Raw genomic sequence first — 10,462 nt, forward strand, 5'->3', positions numbered from 1 at the left:
TTCAATCATTTCGTCTTTCTGCCAGACTTTGAGAACTTAACGTCTAGAAGTTCTGTAGAGTATTTTATTTAGAGACTGACAACACAAGATACCATCACTTGCCGGATGTAAACAGTGATAACCATTCATCATTCAGCGCGCTAAAATTAAATACACTACCTCGCGTCGGGCAGTCCTTAGAAGTGGTAGGTTAACGGCACCACTAGAGCATCTCGATTTATTAATCATCGGCTATTGGATGTGAAACATACTTCTGACAGTTTTAGAGAAGGGCTCTCGGTCGCTTTTGACGTAACAATGGGTTTGATCTTCATCAATATTGTCTTCAGAGCGTGTTTTCCCCACGTGGCTCCGGTCGTTTTCTCCGATCCCAGATAATGGCCGTTAAGATTGGAACGTGTGCAGTTTCGATACCACCAGCCTCCTTCGTGGAGTTTCGCGCAGTTATCATTAGATTCGTCGTGATCCTCATCCTCTGTGCTGAATTTGATTCCGTCGTGGTAAGATAGCTCGTTGGCTGAAAACAGATCAAGTCCTATGATATCAAAGTTGAAACTACAACATTTTGTTATTTTCACATTTATTTGTAATCTTTCCAGAATTAACTCTAGAATAATAATTTTCAAAAGGCTTGTACTGGATAACGAGGGGTTTTCCAAATAATTTGTGGTTTGTTTCTTTGTCAGTTGTCTGCAAAGAATTATGGGAAAAAACCTTGTGTGTTGAAGGTGTACACTACGTAACTAGTTAACTGCGTGTAACAGACTCAAGATTTCCTCCTAAATCCCCCCCCCCCCAAAAAAAAAAAAAAAAAAACAAAAAAAAACCCAAAAAAAACCAAAACCCAAAAAACATTCTACTGGTAAATGGGGAAACTGGAAATCACCATTATTGCAACTTTGACATAGCACCTTTAAGGCTGGTTTCCATAAAATTTGCAATGCAGCAGCGAATGCAAATTAAAAAAATGTAGTGGGGTGGCCCACAAAATTCCAAAAAGAATAATTTGGCGTTTGTCGAAGGAATGAGCCGAACTCCCAAGGGATAGAAGATGTTTGTAGGGGTAACGGGGATATGCATCCGCCCCCCAACCCCCCCCCCCCCCCCCCCCCAACAACAACAAAACCCAACACACCCACACCCCCCCCAAAAAAAAAAAAAAAAAAAAAAAAAAAACAAAACAAAACAACAACAACTAAACAACAACAAAAAAAAAAAAAAAAAAAAAAAAACCACAACAAAAACAAAACCGAACCAAACAAAACAAAACAAAAACATTAAAATAAAGATTTTTGTTGTAATCATTAAAAAGGGCACTTCAAAGAGGCAGGGAGGGGGTTTGGAAGATCTTGTGACCCCACCCCACCCCCAACTTGATCCGCCAATGCAAAGCCTAGCAGATCCACGCGGACTAAAGACATTTTTATTATTGGAAAAGTCGAAGACGGCCTGTGCGATACGATTATCTTCCCATTTCAAAGAAAGAAAGAAATGTTTTATTTAACGACGCACTCAACATATTTTATTTACGGTTATATGGCGTTAGCCACACATATATTGAGAGAGGAAACCCGCTGTCGCCACTTCATGGGCTACTCTTTTCGATTAGCAGCAAGGGATCTTTTATATGCACCATCCCACAGACAGGTTGATACGGAAATATATCCGCGCATGCAGTCTGCTGTTTGACTGTGATTATTTCATGGTAGACAGCTTTGAAGTGGCAACTGTTATGAAGTTGACAGAAGAGACGCTGTAGTTTACAAACGTGTAACTTGTTGACACTGAAGACTTGTTTTGTGGTAATTCCGGCCCATGCAAAAGTAGTGGTTTTTGTGTAAAATGGGTGTAATTAGATCGGTGCAGGTTGACGCAGTCTGACGCACAGTTGTGCAAACTGACGCAGGTCGACGCAGATTGTCGCAGGTCAACACAGAGTGACGCAGATCGATGCAGAGTGACACAGACTGGTGTAGATGTATGCAGACTGACGGAGGTCGGTGCAGACTGACGCAAAAACGACGAATGTTGAAGCAGAGCGAAAAAGAGCGACATAGACTAAAGCAGATCGAAGCAGACTTCATCAGATCGAAGCAGACTTCATCAGATCGATGCAGACTGACGCAGATCGACACAGACTGGCCCAGGTCGACGCAGACTGACGGAAAAGAGCGACATAGACTGACGCAGATCGAAGCAGACTTCATCAGATCGAAGAAGACTTCATCAGATCGAAGTAGACTTAATCAGATCGATGCAGATCGACACAGACTGACGGTGACGCAGTAGATGTACGCAGACTGACGAGAAGAGCGACATAGACTGACGCAGATGACGCCACAGACTGACGCAGGTCGACGCAGATCATCGCAAACTGATAAAAATCGATGCAGACTGACGCAAATGGACGCAGATCGATGCAGACTGACGCAAATGGACGCAGATCGATGCAGACTGACGCAGATCGACGCAGACTGACGCAAATCGACACAGACTGACGCAGACCCGCGCAGATCGCGCAGATCGACGCAGATCGACAGACTGACGCAGATCGACACAGACTGACGCAGACCCGCGCAGATCGACGCAGACTGACGCAGATCAATGCAGATTGACAGACTGACGCAGATCGATACAGACTGACGCAGATCGACGCAGACTGACGCAGATCAATACAGAGATAACCATGGACGTATCAACAGCTCTTACCACTGATGATGAATTCGTACAAGCAGACAATATAGATGATATTGTGTTTTACCTTAACCTTGAAAATACATGTGGTATTATGTGCGATGCGTTAAGAAATAAAATAGTTTTCAGTTTTGTTCAACGCATTGCGACAACGCAACGCAGACTGAATTCAATATACACGGTGTGACTACTATAAGTTGTTTCCATAAAAATGGTAAAATCGCATACGGGGCTGGGATTTAGCTCAGTCGGTTGAGTGCTCGCTTAAGGTGCTTGCGTTGCAGGATCGAACCAGTAGACCCATTCAACTAATTAGGCGGGTTTTTTCTCGTTCCAGCCAGTGCACCACAACTGAACAAAGGCCGTGTTATGTGCTTTCCTGTGTGGGAAAGTGCATATAAAATATCTCTTGCTGCATTAGGAAAATGTAGCGGGTTTCCTCTGATGACTACGTATCAGAATTACCAAATGTTTGACATCCAATAGCCGATGATTAATTAATCAATGTGCTCCAGTGGTGTCGTTAAACAAAACAAACTTTAAATCGCGTACGAAGCGCTCATAGTGTGACCAAGACCTAATTCGATCAGCTCTGGTTCGGCGAATTGATCTCTATTCAACCTCGAAAAACTGTCGCGGTGTCTGCGTCGATCTGTGTCCATTGCATATTTTGTGGAAACCAGTTTAGGGGGGTTGGACAAATATGTGGTATTTAATGGCCAATCGTGTAGTATATACCTATATAATGACGTACTTTGTTGTTGTTTTTGTTTTTTTTTTTGTTTTTTTGACAATCAGTGCATTTTTTACTAACACTTCAGTGAAGCATAATTGTGAAACTTACTGACATTCCCAATGAAATAACCCACATGCAGCCGGAAGTCGTCTTTCTCTGATGCTATGGTGAAGTTCTTGTACAGAACGTAAACTTTGCGAATTGAGTTGCCTTCCATGTCAATTCTCAGCTCATAATTACCGTGGCTGGTTATACGGTTGATATTGGTATTTCCTACAATATAATATAACCCTTATTTTAGGGTGTATACTACCAAATCAAATCTCATAGACGACAATAGTAACATATGTGGCTAAAACTCCTATCTGCAGCGTATCAATCGACATAAACGTCACGGATATAAATACTGCCACACCTCACCCTTAAAGTGAATCAGAAAAAAATTGGGGGTCAAGCTGCTCATTTCTGAGATAACGGGTAGCGTCTATGACTACCCTAGTTCCACACAAAATTCGAGTACTTTTTTTTTTTACAGGTACCCCATAAATGTTTCAAGCATTTTTTTTTGGATCCAGATGAAATGTGTTTTTTTTTACAACCAACACACTCACATTTATCAAAAATCACAGGACTTGTGCTGTTCACTTCAAAAGTTGGGTGCATCTCGAACTTTGACCCAGCCGGAAGTTATTTGTTTTAGTACTACCTAAAAGGATATTAAACAAGCTTCCGTTTCGTACCATGTGTTTATATATGTCTTTAACCTAAAACCTGGACAGACAGCGTTTTTCATTCAACTTATTTTCGTGCTTATATCTAAATAAAGTTCAAGCACGCTGCCCTGGGCATACACCTCAGCTATCTGGGATGTCTGTCCAAGACAGTAGCTTAGTTGTTAGTGGTTAGTGCGAGAAAAGAGGGTATAGTGGTCTTACACCTACCCATTGAGTCATTAAAATTCACTATTGGTGAGAGCCGGTACCGGGCTGCGAACCCAGTACCTATCAGCCTTATGCCCAATGGCTTAAACACGACACCACCGAGGCCGGTCAGACAGCTTAGTACAAGTTTGCTACTTTAATCTTAATTTATCTTAATTAAGGGGGCGGAACGTAGCCCAGGTGTAAAACGCTCGCCTGATGCGCAGTCAGTCTAGGATCGATCCCCGTCGGTGGACCCATTGGGCTATTGGGTTTCATACAGTGCACCGCGACTGGTATATCAAAGGCCGTGGTATGTGCATACAAAAGATCCCATGTTACTAATGGAAAAATGTAGCGGGTTTCCTCTCTAAGACGATATGTTAAAATTACCAAATGTTTGACATCCAATAGCCAATGATTAATAAATCAATGTGCTCTAGCGGTGTCATTAAATAATAATAATTAAAAAAAACTTTAACTTTAATTGTATTTGGATATAAACAAGCGAGGTGTGCTTTAACCATCCTACACACTCTCACTGTATATTAAAACAAACTATACAATACTGGCATGCACTGATTGTAAAAAAACATTTAAGGTTTTGTACGTTATATCATTCACGTAAGTACAATAGTAAAAAATATGTACAAAACAACATATTTTTTCCGTACAAACAGTATGAGACAATCGCTTGATGACAACAACTTTTAGTTGCGCATCTAGAGAATTTCAGGGGCGAAGGCTGGGGGGGGGGGGGGGGTTCGGGCGAACCCCCCCCCCCCCTCCCCACTGAGGGTAAACCAATGTTTTACAGTGTAATACTTTATTAGGCTATTCATCTATATGTCCAGAGAAATTGTAGACAAGAGGATCCGCCAAGTTCATATTCGACCCACCTCCCCCCCCCCCCCCCCCCCCCCCCCCCCAAGGTGCAGACCACGCTACGCCTCTGGTTTTGGGGTTTAAATATCAATGACCTGCCAAGCAAACCACCACTTAGCGAGAATTGTTGGTCTGCAAGCAGCATAATGGTACAACCCCCTTCTCAAAAGCCTATACCCGCCCCTGATCACATTGTTGTTTTACAAAAACAACCATCGAAATGATTCCCAGTCTGCAGTTCGACGCGGTAAGGCGTGTTTGTTTCGCTTGTGCACACTGCACGTGCTTTCGCGGCTTGACTTGAGGATCCTTCACTTTGTTGTTTTTGTCAACGAAGTGAAGTTTTCTACTGGGATGTATGCGGCCATTGGAACTGATTGAACGCTGGAACGCTTCTCGTTTCGACAGTCTGCACCACCAGGTTGGATTCTTTTTTAGCGAGATTCCTTGCCTCCACGTCATTTCTCCGTCTGACTATGTTGACTTGTTTTTGTTCGTGACTCGTATGACGGCCATTCTGCAGAACGCCACGGTTGATCGCGTTTAGTCTCTACATGTCCGAGCCTGTCCTAGCAGCACTGGAAGATTGACCGCCCCACTCTAAGAAGAAATAGGAAGCGGGGTCGGCCCCTACTATTATTTTCTAGACTTTACTTTGTTTTACTATGATACCATCTCGTATCCACTATACCAACCCATGACGACTGGACTATACCCTAGTCTGATTCTCTCTCTCGTTCAGACGGATCCGGCTTCTCAAGATCTGTATTTCAGCACAGCACTACACCTTCAACGTCTATTGACTGTCAATCTAGGGGTTTTCTTGACGGGATGCAACCCATCTCGTCCCTACAAGCTGTGCACCCTAACGGCCTTAACGAGGCCACTCACGTGGACATATAGATCGGACTTTAAACTTTTAGACCTTCCTTCAAAAGTTTATGTCGAAATTACTTCTTTTTTTTTAAATATTAGTAAATAGTCCGATCCTCTCTTCTTTCTCTTATTTATTTTTGGACTGTCCTTCTAAAATGCTCCAAATTATATAAATATTCGACCGAGCAGTCAATTCTTTTTATTTTTGGCTTGTAACTTTTTTTCTTTTTTTTTTAAATTCGATTAACTTTTTTACTAATTGCTATTTTAAAAATTCTGCCCATTTTCAACTCCCCCCCCCCCCCCCCCCCCCCCCCACTCCATTCCGAGTCAGGCCACCGATCTTCTCTAATTTCTTTTTGACCACCCGATCTAATCTAGCGACCAAATTTAATGAGTAGAATTTTCTTTATTAATTATATTAACTAGAGATGCGCATCAAAATTTTAAAGGCCCACTATTTAATTTTTGGATGTAAATTTCAAAATTGTCTGGGACGGACATGCTCGAAACTCTAGTGGTATATGAGTATGTAAAAATTATTTGCACTCGCACCATCGAAACTTTTATTATTATCGGGTATTTGCTTTGTTATTATTTGTACAAAGTTGCCGTCGCAAGATCATCTGAATTTCGAGGGAAGCGTAAATACATGTTAAAGTTAAAGTTTGTTTTGTTTAAAGGGACATTCCTGAGTTTGTTGCATTGTAAGATGTTTCCGACTAATAAAATATTTCTACGATTAAAGTTACATATTAAATATATTTTCTTGTTTAGAATATCAGTATCTGTATATTCAGTGTGTTTCTGGTCGTCTTAATATTTGTAAGAAGACCAAACTGGATTCTGTCATAAAATAATTTCGTACGTACGAAAAAATAATATTTTAGGAAATAAAATAAAATTTTACCTAGTAAAAATATTAGAACGATCAGAAACACGTTTAATATAGAGCCACTAATATTTTATGCAGAAAAATATATTTGATATGTAATTACAATCGTTAAAAAGTCTGTTAGTCGACAACATATTAAAAATTGTAGCAAACTCAGGAATGTCCCTTTAACGACATCACCAGAGTACATTCATTTATTTATCATCGACTATCGGATGTCAAACCTTTGGTACAATTGACATAGTCTTAGAGAGGAAACCCGCAACATTTTCCTTTAGTAGCAAAGGTTCTTTTATATGCACAATCCGACAGACAGGAGAGCACATACCACGGGGATCAATCCTAGACCGACCGCGCATCAGGCGAACGTTTTATAATTGGGCTACGTTCCGCCCCGCGTCACATAAGTGAACATACAGAACGTTCATGTAAATTGAAATACATCTGTGACATCACCGTATTGTCTTAACGCTCCATTATTTTTCAGTAATGGAGCAATGATTTCATAACTCTCCATTACTAAGTAAAGTTTGTTTTATTTAACGACGCCGCTAGAGCACATTGATTTTTTATCTTATTATCGGCTATTGGACGTCAAACATATGGTCATTCTGACACCGTTTTTAGAGGAAACCCGCTGTCGCCACATAGGCTACTCTTTTTACGACAGGCAGCAAGGGATCTTTTATATGCGCTTCCCACAGGCAGGATAGCACAAACCATGGCCTTTGTTGAACCAGTTATGGATATATGGTCGGTGCAAGTGGTCACCTATTATTCTTGCGGTGTATTTTAAGTAGGGGAATACCCTCATAACTCGATTAAAAATCCCATGCCTCGACTGGGATCCGAACCCAGTACCTACCAGCCTGTAGACCGATGGCCTGCCACGACGCCACCGAGGCCGGTCCATTACTAAGAGTAATATAGATAAAATATATATATATAGAGAGAGAGAGAGAGATAGACATAAAGTCATTATCTGTTGGTGTATTTTAAGTAGGGGAATACCCTCATAACTCTCCATTACTCGGACATTTTCCTATATACATAATACATAATAATCTTCACTCACCAAACCAGAAGTCTCTCTCCACATCTCCAAATCCCGTTTTGTATTCATTCCAAGTTGTGAAGAAATTTACCGATTCCTCTATTCGTCGCTGAATAACCTGGTGAAACAAAACAAACATTTTTAAGTTCCTGTTGTTTCACTTCCTGGTCCCATAGCATCGCCATGAGTGATGTTGCTAAACTTCCTCGCTTCTTGGTCTTATAACATGATTTTCTGACGCTAAACACAAACACAAACATATCCACAGTATGAATAAACTTATACACACAAACACACACACACACACACACACACACACACACACACACACACACACACACACACACACACACACACACATTCTATAACATCATTTACTGACGCAAACCACAAACACAAATATATCTATATAATTCATAAACTCATAATCAATCCACCCCATCCCCCATTCTATAACATCTTTTACTAATGCAAAACACAAATATATCCATAGTATTAATAAACTCATGATCACTCCCCCGCCCCCAATTTTATAACAATTTACTAAGGCAAAACACAAACACGTCCACATTATTAATCAACTCATATTCACACACCCACCCAAATTATATAACATTGTTTACTAACAAAACCAAACTTATCCACATTATTAATAAACTCATAATCATTCCTACCCCCCCCCCCCCCAATTATATAACATCATTTACTAATGAAAAACACAAATAGTAACATATTCACGGTATAATGAATCTCATAATCTCTCATCCCCCCCCCTCTCACCACCATTCTATAACATCATTTACTGACGCTCTCTCAAATACATCCATAGTATTAATAAAATAAAATCACTCCCGCCCCATTCTATAACACACACACACACGTAACACACACCATTATATAACAATTTACTAACGCAATACCAACACACGTCACAGTATTAATAAACGCATAACACACACCCACACCCCCCCCCCCCACACACACAATATCATATACTAATATAAAACACAAACACAAACATATTCACGGTATTAATGAATTCATAATCACTCATCCACCCCCCAACACCACCACCATTATAGAACATCATTTAGTGACGCAAAACACAAACACATCCATAGTACCCCCCCCCCCACCCAATCACCCCCACACCCCATTCTATAACATCATTTACCGAAGCAAAACAAACACATAGCCAATATTAATAAACTCATAGTCACACCCCTCCCCCACCCACGCACCCGCACACACCATTCTATAACATCATTTACTAAAGCAAAACAAACACATAGCCAATATTAATAAACTCATAGTCACACCCCCCCCCCACACACACACACCATTCTATAACATTGTTTACTAAAGCAAAACAAACACAGTCCATAGTATTACACATCGCCCCCCCCCCCACATAAACTCATAGTCACTCCCCCCCCCCCCCCCCCCCCCACACACACCATTCTATAGCATCGTTTACTAAAGCAAAACACAAACACATCCACAATATTAATAAACTCATAGTAATACACTCAGTCACCCCCCCCCCCCCCACACACACACATTCTATAACATCATTTACTAAAGCAAAACAAACACATCCACAATATTAATAAACTCATAGTCACCCCCCCCCCCCACCCACCCCCCCACACCCACCATTCTATAACATCGTTTACTAAAGCAAAACAAACACATCCACAATACTAATAAACTCATAGTCACCCCCCCCCCCCCCCCCCACACACACACACACCATTCTATAACATCATTTACTAAAGCAAAACAAACACATAGCCAATATTAATAAACTCATAGTCACACCCCCCCCCCCCCCCCCACACACACACACAATTCTATAACATCGTTTACTAAAGCAAAACAAACACATCCACAATATTAATAAACTCATAGTCCCCCCCCCCCACACACACACACCATTCTATAACATCGTTTACTAAAGCAAAACAAACACATCCACAATATTAATAAACTCATAGTCATCCCCCCCCCCCCCCCCCCCCCCCCACACACACACACAATTCTATAACATCGTTTACTAAAGCAAAACAAACACATTCACAATATTAATAAACGCATATTAAATATATTTTCTTGTTTAGAATATCAGTGTCTGTATATTCAATGTGTTTCTGGTCGTCTTAATATTTGTAAGAAGACCAAACTGGATTCTGTCATAAAATAATTTCGTACGTACGAAAAAATAATATTTTAGGAAATAAAATGAAATTTAACCTAGTAAAAATATTAGAACGATCAGAAACCCCCCCCCCCCCCCCCCACACACACACACACACATCATTTACTAAACACCATTCTATCCACAATATTAATAAACTCAGTCACCCCCCCCCCCCCCCCCCCACACACACACACCATTCTAT

General features: G+C 40.9%; 1 protein-coding gene across 1 annotated transcript; it reads right to left on the reverse strand.

Annotated features, from left to right (window-relative positions):
• Positions 1-251: 251 nt before the first annotated feature.
• Positions 252-8,178, reverse strand: LOC121392841 (angiopoietin-related protein 1-like; the record flags this gene model as incomplete). The annotated part of the gene is made up of 3 exons (XM_041523908.1): positions 252-517; positions 3,539-3,703; positions 8,082-8,178. Coding segments are annotated over 3 exons (528 nt in total), but the record flags the coding sequence as incomplete, so codon positions are not given.
• Positions 8,179-10,462: the final 2,284 nt, after the last annotated feature.

Source organism: Gigantopelta aegis, unplaced genomic scaffold (assembly GCF_016097555.1).
Source record: "Gigantopelta aegis isolate Gae_Host unplaced genomic scaffold, Gae_host_genome ctg4656_pilon_pilon:::debris, whole genome shotgun sequence".
NCBI classification, from domain to species: Eukaryota; Metazoa; Mollusca; class Gastropoda; order Neomphalida; family Peltospiridae; genus Gigantopelta; species Gigantopelta aegis.